The 21,526-nt window shown below is 46.5% G+C and overlaps 1 protein-coding gene across 1 annotated transcript; it reads left to right on the top strand.

Moving 5' to 3' along the window:
• The first annotated feature begins 259 nt into the window (after positions 1-259).
• On the top strand, positions 260-11,743 carry CUNH1orf115 (chromosome unknown C1orf115 homolog). The gene is made up of 2 exons (XM_046438481.2): positions 260-640; positions 9,404-11,743. Exons 1-2 carry the CDS (start codon positions 350-352, stop codon positions 9,521-9,523), a joined length of 411 nt encoding a protein of 136 aa, XP_046294437.1. The 5' UTR covers positions 260-349; the 3' UTR covers positions 9,524-11,743.
• Positions 11,744-21,526: the final 9,783 nt, after the last annotated feature.

The following is a 21,526-nucleotide window of genomic DNA, read 5'->3' on the forward strand; positions in this document are numbered from 1 at the left end:
TCACAATCTTGAATGTAGGCAAATAGAGTCTCGTTGTTTGGGGTTCATTCATTTCGTTGTAAGTACGGTTGAGCGTGTTCTCTACGTGCATTGTCACTGAGCTTTTGTTTATTCTGCACCTCTTTGCGCAACAGGTGGGATGCAGGCGGTCGGGCTCACGTGCTCGCCACCTGGACAGGTCAATCCCGGGCGATGTCGCCGTAATCCCGAACCCCATCGCCAGGGGGCGCTGTGACCCAAGTCCCCCGCGGGGACCCGGTTGGGGCGGGAGGCGGGTGTGAAGGAGCGGACTGGGAGCAAAGGTTGGCGTCTTCGCTCTTAGACTTTCGTCGGAGGGGCAAGCGACATCATGACGGTGGGAGCCAGGCTCCGAAATAAGGCGGCGAACAGCTTCCCTCTCCGCGGGCCCCTGGGACGAGCGCGGACCCAGAGGGACGAGGACACGGACGCCATCCTGGAGCACCTGGAGTGCGGGGACGAAGCCGCAGAGAGCGAGGCGGGCGGGCGGCGCGCGGGGAACCGCAGCGCCAGGAGGGCGCACCTCGCCGTCCTGCCCGAGCGCTACGAGCCGCTGGAGGAGCCGGCACCGGGCGAGAAGCCCAAGAAAAAGTACCGGCAGAAGCTGAAGAAGTACGGCAAGGTAGGGACCTGAGACTGCCACTGTCCGCGGGATCGGGGCTGCGGCGCCCCTGCCTGCGCCCCCCCACCCCCGCACAAGCACAGCCCGGATGGGCTCTGGCGCTTCTCTCAGCCGGGGGGTCTGGAGGGACCAGCTGAGAGCGGGAGTCGGTCGCGATGGTCTGTCGCGGCTCAGTTTATCTGGGGTGTCCTGCAACTCGGTTCAGCCCCACTCCCTCACCAGAGGCGAGTGGTGTTACATACACAATCCCGGCTGGCGTGGGGTTGCGTGGTGCCCACTACCTTCTACGGGTGGGGGGTGAATAACCTTCTCAAAGGGTTTTGCCCAAGAGGGTTCTTATTTTACTTGCGCAGGACAAGAATCAGTTCTGTGTTACAGATGCACATACTGAAGCTTTGGCGCAGTTAGATGACTTGGAGGAGGTGACCCAGTTGTGAAGTAGAGAGCTCCAGCCAAGTTTATGTTTTCTGGAAACCTCCTCACCATGATATCCCACTAGCTGAGAAATGTTTGGATTATTCTCCTGAAACTCCAGGGTTATTTCCGGGTCCTGGATGCTCAACGAGTTCATATGCACCTGTTAAGTCTACTTTTGAGATCAACTATGTCTGTACTCCCAGGCCTTCTGCCATTTGCCTTGGAGGAGAGGGAGAGGTTCAGGAGGAGGAAGGGAAACATGGAGATGGCCCTGAATGACAGTATCCTTCCCAAAGATCAAAGCCCAAAGTGAGTTACCAGGTCCCCTTACCGGGAAGCCGCGAAAGCTTGATCTTGATCAAGCTCCCTTGATCTAGACAAGGTCTCCCTTGATCTAGAAAAGAGTCACGAACTAACTCATTGTGTCCTGGCCAAAGGCCATGTGCTCCACCTGATTTATTGTCCAGATATTTGTGTCCTTTAGTGATCTCTTATCAAACCTGAAGTATTTCAGGCTCCACACAGGGAGCTTAGGTTTATCATTTTCTGAAAGGTATGTCATCAGCTTTGGAAGCAGTACACAAGCAGACAGTGGCTAAATATATATTAATTAAAACTACAAAGTTGGGACTTTGAGTCTGGAGGTTATGCCAGGGTTAATCTTGAGCCCAAAGAATCCAGCATTTGCCTCTTAGCTGGTAGGCTGAGGATATGGAATCCTCAGCTCAGGGGCTGGCACTTGATGTTTTGGGGATACTCACTCTGTTCCAGGCTTTGTGCCTGCACTAGAAATGCAAAATTGAAAACAATGTAGCCCTGCCCTAGAGGACCCACAGCCTCCAAGGTAGACTTGATATAACTGGAGCACTACTGTAGAGCTTCATGGAGCTCAGCGGTTCCTAATGAGAATGAGTAAAATCCAGGCAAGTCTTCCAATCATGGTGAAGTAAACACTGGACATAGAAGGATTAGTTAAGTTTTCACCAAATAGCAACAAAGTACCAGTCACACCCACTAGCATGGCTATTTTTTTAAAAATGTAAAATGACAAATGTTTGTGAGAATGCAGAGAAATTGGGACCCTTGTACTCAGCTGGTGGCAATGTAAAATGGTGCAGCCACTGTGGAAAACAATTTGGAGGCTCCTCAGAAAGCTAAACATGGAATTATTCTGTGATCCAGCAGTTCCACTTCTAGATATATAACACAACAACAACAAAAATTGAAAACAGCTACTCAAATATTTATGCACAAATGTTCATAGAAGCATTATTTCCAAATAGCCAAAAGGTAAAGACAACCAAATGTCCATCATGGATGAATGAATGAAGTGTGGTATGTTCATTCAATGAAATATCATTCAACCATTAAAAGAAATGAAGTGCTAATGTATGCTGCCGCATGGATGATGCTCAAACAACATGGTACTAAATGAAATAAGCCAGACCTCAAGGTTACACAACGTTTCTTTGACTTCATTTATAAAAAAATATCCAGAATAGGTAAATCCAGAGAAAGAGAACCCAGATTGAGGGTTGCCAGGAACTGGGGGAAGGAGTAGAGAAAACTGCTTAATGGATGCCGCAGTCTGGCTGCAGCAAAATAACCGGGGGGGTGACGAGCAATTTGTGAAGACTGATACAGCAGGAGTGGGAGCCGTTTATTGTAGGATCGGAGGGGTATATATACATTACACACAACTTATCTTAATTAACATAAACTAGATACAGCAGTCAACCAATAAGGAATCTCCACATTTAATGGCTCGCTGGCGTTACTTCACAAACCACTCCCTCTGCAAAATGCCAGGCGCCATCTTGACTTGTTTACAGACTCTAACAAATGGAGTGTGTGCTTTCCTTTGGGGATGATGACAATGTTTTGAAATTAAACAGAAGTAAATGTATTAAGTGCCATTAAATCGTACTACAAGTGGTTAGTTTTATGTTATGTGAATTTTCCCTGGATTTAAAAAAAAAAAAAGATTTTGACAGAAAAGGAATGTTACCCATGGTGGAAGGAACAGAGAAGTATATATACGAAAGCTCTAGAAGGTTACATGCTAGTTCAGTAGATCCATGAGGCCAAAGGAGATAACATTCCCATATCGGGATTCAAAAGAGAGACTTTGTCTTCCACTTTCTCAGAGCCCACTGAGAAGGTTCCAGTCTCCAACAATGAGAAAGAGAACAGTAATCTCTTTTTGCTGAAAAGCCATGAGAACAACTAAGGCTCAGCTAGAAATATAGGAGGTAATTTTTAGCTGCTTTGGTCACTAGGTGACATTTTCTTACTTCGGTCCAGTAGAATAAGAAATGATGTACAAATAGCTCCATATTATTAACAAACACATTTTCTTTCAATTCCTATTCCTGTTAACTTCTCAGATCCCTCACCCTAGCCCCTTCCTGCTTCTATTTAAAGAAAAGTGTTTGCCTTTGTGGAACATGAAAGGGTGGCTCACACTCCCAGGCTGCCCCCCTAGTCCCTCCTAGGGCTAGACCCTAATGCTGAGTTGGTCCAGCCTTCTGGAAGCCTGTGTTCCTGGAACTCTTCTGGAGATTAATGTTCCCAGTAGATTTTTAAGTAACGATAATAACATGCATATGGTGCATTTATTGTTGTTCAAATGCTATTTGCTGAGCATTAGAGAGGTAGGAACATACATTTGTTGTGTTCCTCCAGGGTGCCTGTGCCCTGCTTTTGTACTTCATATGCAGGACCTCTGAATCCTCTCAGCAACCTTGGAAAGCGTGATTATCCCTGTTTTGTAGCGAAGGAGGCTGGAGTTTAAGGAAGTTAATAAGCTATTTGTTCAAGTCCACCATAGCCAGAGAGCAGCAGAGAGAGCTAGGACTTGAGTCTGGCCTGGCCCCTTCTGTGCAGGATCAGTGGGCATAAAGAAAGAAGGAGAACTCCTCAGAACTTAGCTTAAGGTAACACTTTGTGCCTGGGGGTATAGCTCAGGGGTAGAGAACTTGCCTAATATGTGTGGGGGCCAAGGTTTGATCCCTAGTACCCTAAACTTAAACAAACAAACAAAAATAATACAGGTTGCCTTTCTCAGATACCCTTGGGAACAACAAGGGGGAGGTGTAGGTAAGAAAAGTAATTCTATTTTATTAATCATGTAGGTAGGAGGGTGTTGGCGAAGGGAAATAGAAGCCATTAGAAATAGCCCCTTGTTTTAAGCTGGTGACTTAACTCAGTGGTAGAGTACTTGCCTAGTGTGTTGTTTGTTAAATCCTGGGTTCAATCCCCATTACCACAAAAAGAAAAAGGAAAAAAAAAGAAGAAAAGAAAGCAAGCAGAAAAGGTGTACCTGGTTACCTACTGGCATCAGGCTATGTATGCTTCCCTCTCTGCCTTGGTATCCATATTTGTAGTATGAGATAATAATAGGGTAGTAGTAAGGATAAATTCATTAATCCATGAAGAAGTCAGAGACTCTACCAGGCTCCTAGCAAGGGTTCTGTAATTCTTGACTGTTATCATCTAGGAGGGTAGAGGAGAGGTGGCTGTTTCTCCTGATTGTTTTTTCTTTGTTTTGGTTTCTTCTTCTTCTTCTTTCTTTCTTTCTTTCTTTTATTTTATTTTTGTTGTTGTTGTTGTTGTTGTTGTTACCAGGGCTTGAACCCAGGGACACTTTATCACTGAGCCACATCCCCAGGCTTTTTTATTTTTTATTTTGAGACAGGGTTTCACTAAGTTGCTTAGTTCCTAAATTGCTGATCTTGGCCTTGAGCTTGTGATCCTCCTGCCTCAGCCTCCTGAGTTGCTGGGATGTGTACCCAGCTCCTTATGGGTTTTTAAGTGAATTCTAACTCAGAATAAAATCACTGACTACCCACTAGAGGCTGGTGCTCAGGTCCTGACTGCATTTCTTTGTGTTCAGAGAAAGTGATCTTTGAGGATAGATGGTTTCCTTTTTGAAACTGAACGGGCCTCACTAGGGATTGAATGCGAATGAGCCTGCAGAAAGCCCTCCTACCTGTATTAGTTTCCTATGGCTGCTGTAACAAATTGCCACATACTTCATGACTTAATACCAAACAAATTTATTCTCTACAATTCTGGAGGCTAGAATCTCAACTTAGTCTTGCAGAACTAAAATCATCAGGGCTGCTTCCTTCTGGAGGCTCCAGGAGAGAATTCATTTCTTTGCCCTTTGCAGCTTCCAGAAGCCCCCTTCTTCCATCTGCCAAGTGGGTAGTGTAAACTCTTCAAATCTCTCTCTGTCTCTCTGCTTCCATCATTACGTTTCCTTCTGTCCGAGTCCTCCTACATCTCTCTTTATAAGGACACTCACCTGGGCTGGGAATGTGGCTCAGTGGTGGCAGACTTGCCTAGCATGTATGAGGCTCTGGTTTCCATATCCAGCACAAAAATGAGATTCACCTGGATAATCCAGGATAACCTCCCCATCTCAAGATCATTTCTGGGAAAAAAAAAAAATCTCTTTTGCCATGTAGGTTAATAGAGTCATATATACTTGTTCTGAGAATTAAGACATGGGCATCTTGGGGGCCATCATTCAGCCTGGCACACAAATGCTCCCTCAGTGCCCCTCTGAGAGATTAATTTCACTCAAATCAAAGACTCCCAGCTGGGCACAGTTGGGCATGCTCCTAATCCTAGCTGTTTAGGAGGCTGAGGCAGGAGGATCCTCAGCAAATTAACAAGGCCCTAAGCACTCAGTGAGACCTTGTCTCTAAATAAAATACAGAAAAGGGCTGGGGATGTGGCTCAGTGGTTAAGTGTCTCTGAGTTCAATCCCCAGTACAAAAAAAAAAAAAAATCCAAAATCTGTTCCCTGAATGACATTAAAATGGAAGTTGATACTTTATATTTTTTTGCATTATATTTCTCAATTCTTTGTTTTGACAATGTTCCAGTTAATGAACTAATTTAGTAGATCCCCCCCCCATATTGCAAAGATGAAGCTATAAAGCAATTTAAAAATATATCAGGTTAAGGAAAATGAATGTACAAATACCAAAAATGTCAAGTTTAAGGCAGGCAATTGTGATACCCTGGCATTGTATATAAAGGATCACTCGATTATTACTCTTTCTCCCAGAAAACATGGTTTTGGTTGTTGTTTCAAACATAAGTAAAATTCTCCAATTCTCATCATCACACAATGATGAGAATTATAGAAATATATTATAGAAATGTATCTTTTAGCAACATGATACACACACACACACACACACACACACAAGGACATACACGTGCTCATGAGCACACAAGTGTCTCACTGGGAAATTAATGAGGCAGTGTCCCGGCAAGCAGTGTCTAGAGAGGAACGAGATGCACCCAGTTTTCCCAAAGCTCCTCTTGTAACTGGAGAGGTACCAAAGGAAACACCTGGGATCTTTCTACATGCTGGGGGTGCCTTGATGGGTGTAAGAGAATTCTTGCCTTGACTCTGTTATTGTGGGGGAATTTGACATTTAATTAGCAGAAAGCTCAAGTAAGCCAGAAATCCTAGGAAATTATACTCTTAAGAAACTTTCCCAAAAAGAACAAAATATCTTAGATGGACATATCATGTCATTGACACACATCTAAATTCCTATGTAATAATAAGAAGGAAATGTTATTTTACAGTAATATTAGCTGACATTGTGGGCACCCAGGCTGCTGGAGCTTATGTCAGGCACAATTCTAAGTGCTCTCCTTTACGGGCCCAGCTCAGGGGTAGAGCATTTGCCCAGCGTGCTCTAGACGCTGGGTCCCATCCCCAGCACCACCAAAACATAACAAACAAGCAAAAACCCAGAAACTACATACTTTCCTTGAATAAGCTCATTTAATCTTCTTAAGAAACTAATGATCAAGGCATTTGCAGGGAAATGGATGGCATTAGAGCAGATTATGCTAAGTGAAGTTAGCCAATCCCCAAAAAAACAAATGCCGAATGTCTTCTCTGATATAAGGTGGGGGGTGACTCAAAATGGGGTAGGGAGGAAGAGCATGGGAAGAAGATTACCTCTAGATAGGGAATAGGGGTGGGAGGGAAAGGGAGGGAGAAGAGGAAATGCATGGATGGTGGAAGGAGACCCTCATCGTTATACAAAATACATGTATGAAGATGTGGGGGGGGGGGGAAGAATAGCATTACCTCAGATTAGGTAGAGAAATGTGATGGGAGGGGAGGGGAGGGGTTGGGGAGATAGGAAGGATAGTAGAATGAAACAGCCATTATTATTACTGTGTGTATATATGGGACTGCATGATCAATATGATTCTGCAACCTGTATACTCAGAAAAATGAGATATTATATCCCATCTGATTCAAATGTATGATATGTCAAGATCATTGTACTGTCATGTGTAACTAAGTAAAACAAATTAAAAAATAAATAAAATAAAAGAAGCTAATGAGGTAGTTGCTATATATTTCCATTGTAAAAACGAGGAAGCTGAGAGCAAGTAAACAATGGGGCTGCCATTCACTGTCAGGCAGTGAACAGTTAACTAAACATACTGTCTCCATTACAGAAGGGAAGTATGTTATGGGGGCTAAGGGAATAGGTTCTGAGGTATTATTTCTTTGGCACCAAACTTCTAGTCTGCCTCTTACCATCTGGATAAATTTAACTCTGCTGTACTTTCTTCTTGTTGAAGCCCAATAGCCAAAGGCCATCAGGGACATGCCAGTAGCCCAAGTTAGGTTTATTTGTTTAGTGCAAGGAAGGAAAGTATATGCCAAAGGGATTGTAGGATCTCAACAAGTGGGGATCTCCAGTAGAGTTGAATATCTGAGCTAAAAAGTTATCCGCATCCTGGAGATACTTAAAGTCCTAGAAATGGATGACACAACCTAAGTAATGATTGTAGGCATGGGGGCAGAGAGAGGGAAAGGAGTCCTTCAACATTTTAATCTTTGGTAAGAGGGATTTGTAGCTCCCTGAGAAGCAGAGGACAACTGAGAGAACATGGAGTCAATGGGGCCAAATGATTATTTTACAAAGCGTGTCAGAAGCTGCTGAGAGGTCAGGGAAGGGAAAGGCAGAAGGTTATCTATTGGATCAGGTAACAGGGAGGTTGGAGATGGCCAAGCAGCCCCCGAATAGGTGGGGGCAGGAACCAGAGTAAGAGGGAATAGAGAGTGCAGAGCGGCGACCTTATGTGGATGTTTCTTTCAGTTGGTTTGGCATGAGGGACAGCAAAGACCTGGGGCAGGCTGGGTAGCACCTGAGCATCAGTGTAAGCTACTGGGAATGACCCATCGCAGAAAGGAAGGGTGATGCTGGACAAGGAAAAGCCAAAGGCATGATGGGAGAGAGGATGACAGCAAGGGTCAAGGGAATGACCCTGCCAAAAGAGGGCAAGTTCTCTGTGTCACATAGGCTAGAGAGGTAGGGGTGGGAAACCACGGGCAGGTACAAGTAGGTTTATAGAGAGTGGTGGGAAGGTGAACAAGTTCCCTGCAATGTCTCATCTTTGCAGTGAAAGAAATGGGATCATCTAATGTATGGAGGTTGCTGAGGGTAAGGAGACTTGACAGGAAGATGTAGGAGTTTGTGTGTGGAAGAAGGGGAAAGACAGCCTACCAGATTGGTATGGTGGGGTTGACCAGTCAGCTTTGGAAGTCAGAGCAAACTTTGTGATCAGGATCAGGAATTTTAAGTGAAACCAGTCAGTGGGGTTATTGTAGTTGGGAAAGTCAAAGGGCTGAGAGACAAGGTGTGTGAGATAAAGTCCAGGTCAGCTTCATGGACTCTGACATCACCAAGAATGATGACACAATTTGGTGGTGAAGAGAGAATGACTAAGGACAACAGTGCAATAAATGTTAGCCCTTGAGTTGTTAATTTTTCTGTTGCAATTCCATTTGAATCCCTTGGGTGTCCCCTGGCCAACCCCAGCCCCAGCAGAGAGGGAGAGAGAAGATTCCAAGAAAGCATTTTTTCCAGTTTTTACTCTCAAGAAGCATAGGATGGTTTTGGAAACACAAGACTTATATGTGTGTAGTATTTGGATAATGTCACAAAAGGGACAAATATGTGGGGCAGAGAGGCTGGGCTTTCAGACAAGGCACATGAAGGAGAACTTGACCCAGTCTACAGATGCTCCAATAAATTTTAGCTGGAACAGAGAAGAGGAGTGGGGTTTTAGTTTGTTGTGCTTGCAAAGATGGTGCTTGTTCTGAGGCCCCACATGTTCCAATGTTGGGTTGGGCACTGGACACCAGCAATATGGAAGCATGGCAACTTGCTAATTTGCCCTGGGAGACTGAAGATAAACGATTCTTTGTGTATGTCACCATGGCTCATGATGGAATTAAAAAGTAGCCTAACCTAACTCTTTGCTTTTCTCTTTTGTTCCTTAAAACAGAATGTCGGGAAGGTCATCACCAAAGGATGTCGCTACATAGTCATCGGCCTGCAAGGATTTGCAGCGGCCTACTCTGCCCCTTTTGGAGTAGCCACCAGTGTGGTATCCTTTGTGCGTTAACAAGAGCCACCGGTGCAGGCACCACAAGAAGGAATAGAAGCCTCTGCTCCGGGAACAGTGGAAACCCAGGAGCATTTCAGACTTGAACTCACACAAAAACTTAGAAGAGAAAAAAAATGTCTTTCTTTGTTGAATTGGAAGAATGTTCTGATGGTGCCATCCCCGGCCAACTGCTGAGCTTTTCACATCTCTTGGACACGGGTGGATCCGGTAGTCAATCCTGCAGAGAATTAGGCCAGGTTGAGTTTGGGGATTAGAGTCAGTTTGCATCGTATAAAGGTGAGAGCTTCATGTGAAGGTGACAGGGACAAGGATGGAGACAGACACTTGACAGATATGAGCAGATGATAATTTTGAGCAGGAAAAACATATGTTGACCTGGGATCAGAGGGTTTTCTAGATTCTTCTGCAGAGGTTCTGGCTGACAGGGCTGCTTTTAAAGCCTTAGGCTGCCTCATTTCTGCTGGCAGCAAAGGAGCTGTTTATTTCCAAAGTCATTCTCCCCCATCTCTTTCCTCTACCACTCTGTCACCAGGAGTTTAATTAGTCTTGAAGAAGGAAGAAAGGGGGGGGGAAAGTCTCTTTAAATTCTATGATGCTTTGAAAACCGTGTTCACAGTTGTGTCACGACTGTTTAAAGTAGATAAAAGCAGGTCACTTTTACCTGTCTCTGCACAGATGAGCAACTGGCATTGAGGAAAGGAGGAAGGGCAGTTTGGACACAGGCTGCGTGGCTGGGACAGCTGATTTGAGGGACTGCACCTGGTTCATCCCAGACTAGCTTAGCCACATGTTTGGAGCTGGCCAGATCCCCCCTGCAAATGTGTGGCTGGCTCATCATAAGCCTCCTAGCTGCGTCAGGTCCCTCCTGACAGCTACCCAGCTGTTCCTCTATGCCAGGCCAATGTTCAATGTTCAGTCTTTGTCCTGAACACAGGGGTGGAGGAAAAGAGAGAGGGAGACACAAAACCTGGGAATGAAAGTATAGATTTAGCGAAGAAACCACTAAGTAGGAGACAGGGGTGAAGGAAGTAGAAACAGGGTAAGAAGGATATTGGAAGAGACCGCTGGAAGTCAGGAGTCAGGTCTGGGTGCTCAGTGGTGGGGAATCTCAAAAGGGCAGAGCCTTTGGCCCTACGTAGGAACAAAGGAAAGCTGGGTAGCGAAGGGTGCCATGGTGGTGTTTAAAGCCCCTCTGGGGCCAGTGGAGTGGGTTTGCTTGTAGAAATGTCCAGAACTGTTCTGCTATGTCTGCAAGATCAGTGGCAACCCATTACCCCAAGAGGTTTCCCAGGGCGTAACAGGGAGGCCTTCACACTCTTGCCTCACGCATGCATCCAGCCCAACCAGGAGGCACTGAGAGGTGGAGAACACAGGAAGACAGACAGGTGGACAGAAAAAGGCATGGGTGGAAGAGAAAGTGGTCGCTATAAGGCTGGACTCAGCTTCTCTTTCTGGAGGCTTAGGTTGAAGATTCAGAAGGGCCCAATGAACATTTGTGAGGAAAAGAGTAAACAGTCTTGTTTTAGCCCAAATGGTGAAAGTTGATAATGGCATGTTTTCACATGTGAGATTATGATAGCTTGTCTGGCTAACACTGGCAGGGAGAAAAGGAGAGACAGACCCAGGTAGAGGAAAACGCTGTGGCTGAAGGAAAGACAGTCAGGACCTGTGGGGGTTTCTGGTCACAGGAAGTGAAGGCAGGGGAATGGGAAGTGTGCTTCAAAGAAGGGAGCAGGGCTGCTGGGGCCTTTTCTTGCCTGACAAGTCTGTCCAAGGAAGAGCTCCTCCTCAACCCCAAATTGGAAAAACTGGCCCTAGTTAAGAATTAACTCAGGAATGTCGAAAGCTTACAGGGATTGTCCTGGGAGTCAGGTTCAAGTATGCAGAGATGGACTTCAAACCCTCTCCCAGCCTGTGTGGTCATTTCCCCTATGGTGGGCAGGGCTCCGGGATGTTCTCATAATCAGTTCTTTGAATTTAAGAATTTGCATCATGTTGCAAATTACTCTTTTGTCTTTTCTTTCTCTCTCTCTCTCTCTCTCTCTCTCTCTCTCTCTCTCTCTCTCTCTCTCTCTCTCTCTTTTTTAAGTATCTGGGGCCACACCCTACTGAGAATTAAATTTTAGAGCTTTCCCTTTACTGGCTCAACCAAGAGGCTTCTTTTGTATCCCTTTCTTGCCCTGTGATGAAAATAAAAATCGCAGCTTGTTTATTGTTTGTGTGTGTGAAGGTTGGTTTCTCCCTCGATTTTTGCCTTGCCGGAGGGAGATTCTTGGAGCTCCTGCCAAGCCTGAGAATTGGTACAGCAGGTGATGGTCAGTGGCAGAGATATCCTTGGGGAACTCAGTAGGAATCTACAGCTGTTCTCCAAGAGGCCAGTGGAAGGAGAGGTTCTGAATCACCAGGGTATCAAAAGGATCAATTCCCTTGAAGTCTAGCAGAACAGACCCTAGGCTAACAGAAGCCTCAGTCCATGTGTCTGTTAAGACTGAAAATTTTCAGAATCTCTGATTTGGATTTGGAGAATCCAATGTAGGACCTGGGAGGCTGCGTTTTCTATAAGCATCTGAGATCATTGAGAATGCTCTGGCACAGCTGTCCTCTGCCTCACCTGAGAAATGGTGGCCCCCAGTTGCATATGCCAGAGGATCTTCAAGGCCTGAGGCTGGGCCAGCAAGGGACCTATTATTCTGGGTGCCAGCACCTTGCTGGGCATATGTGACATGCCTGCTCACTGAATCTTCACAAAACCATGAGAAAGGACTTGGTGGTGGGGAAGGTAAATAGGAGAAGAGTGGCCCTGGGTGGCCATTAGATTTTATACCTGAACAGGTTTGGGGTAATGGGGTCCCCACCTGCTATAGGCTTAAAGCAAAAACAGAGGCAAGGTACCAATATCTTCAGCTACCATGGAGTCACCCTGATGCCCCTGACCAGCCCTGTGTCTGGTCAGAGAGCCACAACTGGCATTTGTGACCAAGAAGCTCTCAGAATCAGGACTTGAACTCGGACCTCCTCTATGCCATCCAGAAGTCTCTTCAGGAATGGTTGTAGCATGGAGACAGGTGATCACAGTGTTTGACTTAGTAACTGATGTTAGGGGGCTTGTACCCGTCATGTCTTTTTTGGACTCCTGATTCTGCAGAAGCACAGAGAAATAAAATTAACTCAGAGTGTCAGGAACATATAAGTTAACCCTGAGTTCAATCCCCACTACCCCCCACTGGCAAATAAGGGGGCGAGTGGAGGATCATACTCAGCATCCCTGTAAGACTGCATTTGAGGGACTCCATAGTTTTGCCAAAAGGCCAGATGGTTCCTGAGTAAAAAAAAAAATCTAACTCTCTTGACCATTCATAGGGAAATGTAGGAAAATAAGACTTTTTTTTTTCTTCCAGAAGCAAGGTTGTTTTTGAGCCAAAGCACTCCGCTGAACATCATAGCCAAGGGGAAAAGGAGATCTCTTCAGATCTTCTAAGTGGCTCAGTGCCAGAGCCTGGTGGGAGCCCAGCCCTGCAGGGGCACCGGGGGGTGGGGCTGGGAGGAGCAGGGCACAGAAGAACAAAGGCTTGATGGCTGGATGCCTGGGCCACATCTGCACCCCTGGGGTGCTTCATGCTTTCCAAACTTCAGCTGTGTCTAGAGACACAAATGAGATCAGAATTCAGCACCTTAAGGACTGGCTTTGCTTTTTAAAAAAGGTGTTTCTCAGGTGATTCCTCTTGTGTAATCTGGTGAGAAGGCTCTAAACAAATGCATCTGGTTCAAACCAGACATAAAAATCAGAGCCAAAGAACTGGAAAGAAATAGGACTGAAGGGTTCATGTTTCCTTCCCTGTCCCTGCAAATCCAGGGTAAATCACCTCTAACCGGCGCTTGCTTTCTTCACTCATAATCAAGAGTGGTTTTGTTTTTATCTTGCTATGAGAAATATTTGGAATTGCTTACAAAAGATAGAGTGGTGAAATGACCTTTTTTTTTTTTTTTTTTTTTTTTTGGTGAAGGCATATCTAAGGGAGAAACATGTTTACAAGTTTATCTTTTTGAATTGTTTCAAGAGTGAAGAGAACATTTGAAGCCAACCTGGGCAACTTAGTGAGACATTGTCTCAAGAATAAAAAAATAAAGAAGGGACAGGGATGTCACTTAGTGACAGAGTGCCATGGGGTTCAATCTCCAGTACTGTGAAATAATAAAAACTACAGCAATAAAGCAGAAACAAACAAAAAAAAAAAAAAAGAGAGAGAGAGAGAAATAAAAAAGTAAACATATGTCAATTGTGAACTTTCTTCATAGCTCTCATTCTTCCATCCAAAACTAGATTTGAATTTGTCTCTCCATCTTTCTGTATTCATAAATCAGTGAGTCATTTATAGAATCCCAAGAGCTCTTTATCCCATCTACCTCCCCTGGTCTCAGAACTGGGGCTTGTGGGATTGGAGGTGAGAAACTAACTTGCATTCAATATCTAGTAGGTATGGGAGGCAGTGTGTTAGAATATTTTATTTAATTCTCCTCTCATTCTCATTGACATCATTGATTACCCAGGTTTTAAAGACGTGAAAACTGAGCTTAAGGAAATTGCAGGGTAGTCAACTGCAAGGCCATGGTCAGGGGATGCTGAAACCAGACCCAAGGCTGTGATCTTTCTGTCAGCTTCAGCTGCCTCTTATTTCTACTCCTTCTCAGGCTCTTGATACCTCCAGTGACCACAAGGAAAAGAGAAGCTTTACATGTAATCCCATCCAACCCATATTCTTTTTCTTTTGGTACTGGGGATTGAGCTCAGGGGCACTTGACTACTGAGCCACATCCCCAGCCCTATTTTGTATTTTATTTAGAAACAGGGTCTCATTGAGTTGCTTAACACCTTGTTTTTGCTGATGCTGTGTTTGAACTTGTGAGCCTCCTGCCTCAGCCTCCCCAGCCACTGGGATTACAGCCAACCCACATTCTTACAGGACTCCAAGAAAGAGTGGAGGTGCTGTCCAGCCCACCACCTTCTGGATTTCGGAGATGCTGGGATGGCTTAACTGCTGATTTGCCACAGTCAAGGCACATAAGGGAGGACACAGGGCTGAGCCAGGGAGGGGATGTGTGACCCTGAATCCGCCGTGTTGCATTTATTTTGCAATGTCTCCATGCCTGGCCTATTTCTAGAGCTGCAGTTACTGTTCCCACTGACTAGTCATTTTGTTTCCATTGAGCAGGCTTTCATTGTCCACCCCAGGATCCTGGGGCCACATGCCAAAGCCCCAGGGGCTGCAAAAGCCACCCCTGCATAATAGGAACAGTATTGGCATCAGAAAAAAAACCTGGCTTCTGATCTTCTAGTTAATGTGACCTTGGACAAATTCCTCAGCTTCTTCAAATTTCAGGGTTTGTTTTTGATTCCTTTGTGAAGTAGAGCAAATGGTATCTACTCCAGAGCCTTATCTGTTAAGGTTAAATATGAAGTTTACTAAGACCCTGGTAGGTAGGATACTAAGTGTCCTCCTTCTGCAGCTGCTCTTCTCCCACAGTCCCCTCTTCATTTGTCCCTGACTGGTGGGAAAAGGAAGAAGGCCTGAGAGCTCAGGGGTGAGCCAGACTGGAGAGACCCCACCAGGGTGGGAAGGAAAGGAGAGGAGGAAAGAGACAACCTGCCTGTCCATCCACCAGCGGTTTTTCTCTTTCCAGGTTCACGATCCGGATTAGAGGCTGCTTTCCCATTGCTGGTTGGAGCTGCAGGGGTGTGGGGCTGAGGACTCAGGAGCATTAGGAGCAGGGTCAAGGGCTGGGGTGAAGGTTGGAGATGAGCGACTTACTTGAGGAGCAGGAGAGAGTTTGTCTGTGGGTTTTGGTTTCTGCTAGCCGCCCCAAGAAGGACTTCACCCTGAACTCATTCCAGTTTGCCCTTAGCCTTGTTTCTGTACACCCAAACTCTCTTATCTATAACACGATGTTATGGTTTAGGTTATAAACTGTCCCCCAGCCAGGTATGGTGGGACTAGCCTGTAATCCCAGCGACTCAGGAGGCTGAGGCAGGAGGATCTCAAGTTCAAGGCAAGCCTGGGCAACTCAGGGAGAACCTAAGCAACTTAGACCCTGTTTCAAAATAAAAAATAAAAAGAGTGGGGATGTAGCACGGTGGAAAAGTACCCTTGGGTCCAACCCCCAGTACCAAAACAACAACAACAACAAAACCCTGTTCCCCAAAAGCTCATGTGTGAGATAATGCAAGAAAGTTTAGGGGTGAAAGGATTGGGTTATGAGAGCCTTAACCTAATCAGTGCATTAATCCAATTGAATGGATTAACTGGATGGTAACTACAGGCAGGTAGGTTGTGGCCAGAGGAGGTAGGTCACTGGCAGTGTGTCTTTGGGCTTTTTTTTGCCCCTGGTGAATGGAATGCTCATGCTCTCTCTCCCCCACCTTCCTGATTGTCGTGTCTTGAGCTGCTTCTGTCCTCCACACCCTTCGCCATGATGTTCTGCCTCACTTTAGGCCCAGAGCCATGGAGTCGGCCAACCATGAACTGAGATCCCTGAAACTGTTAGGGAGCAGACAGGTGCCAATGGTGGGAAACCCAGGTAAAGGGAATACTTCTATAAAATGAGCCCACTGTACTGACCTGCACATGTTTTCTTCTCTAAGAAGCAATTTTCCTGCAACTAGTCCTGGCTTAAGTGGACAGGTTAAGTCACATTCCACAACAAACTGTTATCTGCAGGAGAAATGCAGGCCTGAAACAATGTAGATAAGAGAAACCCAAGTCACCCTGAAGGAGGAAACTTTTGTGACTCTTCATAGACCAGATCCCAAAACTCAGGGAGATAAGGATGCTTCCTCCTAACCATAAAATCCTGTGAGGTATCCTATTAGAACTGGTCAACATGGGCCAAGGTAGCCCAAAGTTGTCATGGCCGAGGGGACTTGAAAGTCTGATGTTATCCTGCCGTCAGTCAAAAGTCAGTAAGTGGGCTTGGGCAGGACTCTCTGGGAACTTCTCTGGGATCCCCAATAAAATTGGAGTACAGGAGAGACTTGCTGTCCCTCTCCTCTTTGAGAGGACCCACCCTCTCCCTTGAAAGTGTCCCCTTCCCCTTTTCCTATTCCTTCAATAAACTCACTCCTATTCCTCTGAGCAACATGTCTGAAATCGTTGACTTGATCATAAGAATTGAGGTTTGAAGAGGGGAGGTCTTCACACTGCCTCAGTCTTCCAGAAGGCCCCAGCTCTGTAGCAAAACCATGAGCACCAAATAAACTTTTCCTCCTCTAAAATTGTTCTTGTCAGGTCTTTTGTCACAGCAACAAAAAAGCTGACTAAAACACATGGGCAGGCAGAAAGGCCACCTCCCCAGTGTACCAAGTGTTCAGAGGACAAAGGGGCAGCCCAAGGCTGTCAGCGGGGGAGGAGGCCCTTGGCAAACATGATGGCCACCTACTTACTTAGTAACAGCTGCTGAGAACCTGGAAGGTGAATATGCACGTTCCTTAACCACACAGTCTCTTTATTTGTGCATTTGCTCCTTTATCCAACAGATCCATGTTGAGCACTGCTGTGTGTGGCCCCATGCTAGAGGCCAGGCCTGTACCACCAGGCAGTGCAGGAACCAAGCAGCTGTGGCTGTGGGTGGCAGCTGACTCATAGGGTGACTGTTGGGGAGCCTTGGAATCAACCCCACAAGAAGGAAGCAGGACTGAGCCAGGGAGAAGGTGAGCTATAAGGTGGGTCCAGCAAAGGCCTCTGCCCTCCCCCTGGGGAGTTCTGCCGCTAAAATGGCCCCGGGAGATGAGATGACCAAGCTTTTGTACCCCACATCGATTGGTCCACGGAGAGATACGCTGGGAAGGGCATGCCTCTAAGTTGCTGAAGCTGTACATGACAGGGCTCAGGGGGAAGATGAGTCTCCTGATGGCTCTGCCAGCATAGTCTCTCCTTGAAGGAGAAATCTGGATGGGACATTGTCCTGTCCTCCCAACTGGCTTCATGTAATCTGACTCTATGACTCACTGTGTGATCTTGGGCAAGAGGCTCAACCCCTCTGAATCAGTTTGTTCGCCTGAAAATGGGTGAAGTAACACTCTGCATCTGCCCCAAGGATAGAGTGAGCTAATTCTCACAACAGTGCAAACCATGGAAGAACTGTGTGTGTTGTTGCACATAGTTGCAGACAGTTACAATCCAGTGTGATGACTGTGTACAGCCAGGAGAGAGGGTTCCTTAGGAGAGGCACCTCACCCCATCTCGGGAAGGCCTACCAGAAGTAAGGGATGTCCCAGCTGCGGCCTCTGGGATAAGCAGGACCTGCGCAGGCAGAGGAGGAGCTGCGGACAGGAAGATTTCAGGGGATGGGAATAGCATATGTAAAAAGGCCTCAAAGCATGAGAAAGCCAGAGACTTGGGGCAGCCAGGGCCGGCAGAGAGAGGCCAGTGGTCCAGCCTGAGTCATGGTTGATCTGGGTAAATGGAGGAGTAAAGGGAGGAGACACCTTCTGCTGTGAGCACTGCCTCACCTGTGTGCTCTCCTGATTAGCTGGGGCTGGAAACAGGTCTCCCAGACATCTGGGACTTAAAGCCATGCAGGTGGGCAGTTAAGTGTCTCACCCTGACCTTCATCTCCAGGGTCACGAGTGGTGCAGCAGCAGTCACCCGGAGGCCCTGCTGAACCCCTGGGCTATGAGCTCATCAAAAGCATAAGGGCAGGTTGTCCTGACTTGTTGGGAATTGCATTTGGAAGGAGAAGGCATGTAGAACTTTCTTTTCTGGTTGCTCTCAGCCCCAGGAAGTAATCTGAGCACTCTCATGTGAGTCAGGAGAACTATTGGCTGTGTGGACTTCAAACCAGTCACTTCACCTCTCTGGAGCTGGGCATCTTATTCTGCAAAAATGATGAGGTTCAAGTAGATGGTATGTTAGCCCCTTCTAGCCTTGTTATTCTGAATCTATTGTTCTCCCGAAATTATGGCTTGTTTCACTTGATCATTGCTTATCTTTTATATCTTTGAAGGTTGGCCGTTTCCTATTCGGCCTCCCTCTTGACTTCTTAAGGAGCTCTCAGGGCCACTCTGACAATTAGCAGGCCCATGGCCTCCTCTCAAACAGGCCCCCACAGAGGAAACAGAAACAATAGGAATCGCTTCCCGGGCAGCCTCTGTCCCGCCAAGGGTAGGCATCCAGAGTTGTTTTTCTGGCACTGCTGTTGTTTTCCCCAACCCACCACACCCTCCATCCTGTGCTTCCTCCAAGACCAAGGTTCCCAGGGCAGGAGGACTGTCCAGGAGAGCCTTCGCCCCACCCCTGCTATCTGCCTCATACCTGCTGTACTTGGAATTCCATTCCTCTCTCCAACCTCAGCTTCTCTGGCAAAGCTCAAGAACTCTGCAGGAATGAAATTTTTGCTGACCCCAGGGGCTGGGATAAAGCCTTATTCCAGCAGAGCAGCATCATGCATGATCCAATTCTCAGCCCCTCCTATTTTCCTCTGATGCATATTAAAATTTGCTGTTCACAGCTGTTGTTCCCAGTACTGTTCTGTTCCCAGCCTGAGGTTTGCATGCAGCAGGTGCTGGATGTTTGGTGAGCAAAGAGTAGAAGAGAAAAGAGGAAGAAATGAAATGGCATGAATCTCTAAAGGAAGCTTGGTGGTACATCTAGTGCTAAATTTGCCCACTTATTGTTTATGTCCAAGATAAAACCACAACATAAACACAAATCTGTAGACAGTGTGGGCACTGGGCACTTCCGTTGACAGCTCTGCTCAGGAACAAGGAAGTAGGCTCTCAGTAAGGTCCTTGGGCCCTTGTTGACACCACAGAAAAGTCATTCTTAGTGACCTTGCAGCTGCACTTAGAAACCCCTTTCTAGAATGTCTAGAAAGTGTGTGGGTGGCAGGGAGGGCAGAACCCCCAGGGTTTGGGCTTGCCTAGGTATCACTCAGAGGTGGATGGTGTTTTTCCCGTGTGTTGTCTGGCCTGACCAAGGAGCGGTAGATCATGCTGCCCAGTGGGGGTTGGGAGGACAGAGGGAGGAAGCAAGCTCAGGGAGCAGGACTTGAGTGTCATGGATTAGCAAGGGGCCACTCTTCAGGCTTTGTTGGCTGCGGTGAAGACAGAGGAGAACAGGGCCTGGCCCTAAGACGAGGGACTCTCATTAGCCTATTTCACAGATGAAGACACCAAGGCAAAGTGAGGAACTTGCCTGGCCCCAGGCCACCATCCTCTGAGGGTGTGATGTCACCACAACCCTGCTCACTGCTGCCCAGTCGGTATGTGTTTTGCTCACTGGTTTGGAAGCCACTCCCTACCATGGCAATGTAGTCTCTGTGAGAACAGGAATAATTCCTGAATCTTCAGTGCCTTGGAGATTGCCTGGGCAAGGCTGGAGCTCCACGAACATTTGCTGATGACTGACAGTGATATTGTGTCTTAGTTTATTACTGCTGCTGTAAGAGAATTCCCCAAACTAGGTAATTTTTATTGTTTTATTTTATGGAACTGGAGATGGAACTCAGGGCCTCATGTATGCTAGGCAGGTACTTTATCAATGAATCACCCACTCAGCCCTTAGGTAATCTTTCAACTCAAATTTATTTTTTTTCACAGTTCTAGAGGCTGGGAATTCTCTAGATCAAGGTACTGGGACATTTGCTTGTCTGAGGAGTCAGGTCTCTGCTGACAAGATGGCGCCTTGTGGTGTGTCCTCCGGAGGGAAAAATGCTGTGTCTTCCATAGCAGAAGGCAGAAGGCAAAGAGAGATGCACACTGTCTGTCAAGGCCCTTACTAAGGGCACCTAATCCCATTCACACAGAAGCAGCCCTCATGGCCTCATCTCCTCTTGGACATTCTACCTTTTCATATTATCACACTGGCAACATCTGAATTTGGAGATGACATATTCAAGCCATAGCACTGATATAATAGTGAATATATATTTGATCTCTGCTCTCAGTTCCCGGCACAGAGCTCTATGACCTTTTTGATTTCCAAGCGATAGGAGTATCTTTTTTGTTCAAATGACACAGGGTTCCAAAGTCTCTTAGAGTTTCCTAGGTGATAGGAACATATTCTTTGTTCAAATGAAGCTACTCTTGGTGGACTCTAGGTGGGGACTGGTCACCAGAAGGACTAAGCCACAATCAGAAGTTTGGACTTTTCAAATCCTCCCTGCCCCCATTCTCTGGGAAGGGGAGAAGGGCTGAAGATTGAGTTAATAATTGAACATATCTGTATCATGAAGCTTCCATTAAAAAATCCCAAACCCTGGGGTCTGGAAAACCTCAAGATTGACAGGCCCATCCACCTGCTGGGAGATGGTGAACCCCGACTCCATGAGGACACACTCCGGTGCTCGGGCCCTGTCCTCTGTATCTCTTTCTCCACTTGGCTATTTATTTGTATCCTTTCCATTTCTTTTATTAAGATAACAAACTGGCAAACATCAGTGAAGTGTTTCCCAGAATTCCATGAGCCATCCTGGCAAGTTACCCAAACCTGTGTGAGAGCAGCCACAGGAACCCCCATTTAGAGCGGGTCAGTCAGAAGTCAGGGTGACAACCTCTTACTTGGAATGGGTGTCTGAAGTAGGGGGCAGTCTTGTCAGATCCTGAGGGATCTGACTCTAACTCCAGGTCGAGAGCACTGTCCACTGAGAGCTGCTCTGTGGGGGACACGCGCGGTGTCAGAAAGGTTCTGTGGTGAGTGTGTGACCCTAGGGAAAGTACTTCTCTTTTTATTGTTTGGGTTTTCCTATCTCCTCCAGTGAAAAAGGACAGACAAATTGTAGATAGCCCAGGGAGGAGGTACTGGCATCCGGATTCGATGCTGAGTTCTCTGCCAAGGTCAGCACTCAAGGTTATCACAGGTCAGCACTCAAGGTTTCCAGGAGCATTTCTGGGGCTCTAAGCCAGCCTGAAGTCTGATATGGGTTTCCTATCCCCTGCCTTTGTATCTTCAAAGAAGAGCGCCTGGCTCTATGGTATATCATTCCTTTTTCAATTCTTTCCATTTTTGA

This window comes from Marmota monax, unplaced genomic scaffold (genome assembly GCF_021218885.2).
Source record: "Marmota monax isolate L192 unplaced genomic scaffold, Marmota_monax_Labrador192_F-V1.1 WCK01_AAM20220418_F8-fsc00118, whole genome shotgun sequence".
Lineage (NCBI taxonomy): Eukaryota > Metazoa > Chordata > Mammalia > Rodentia > Sciuridae > Marmota > Marmota monax.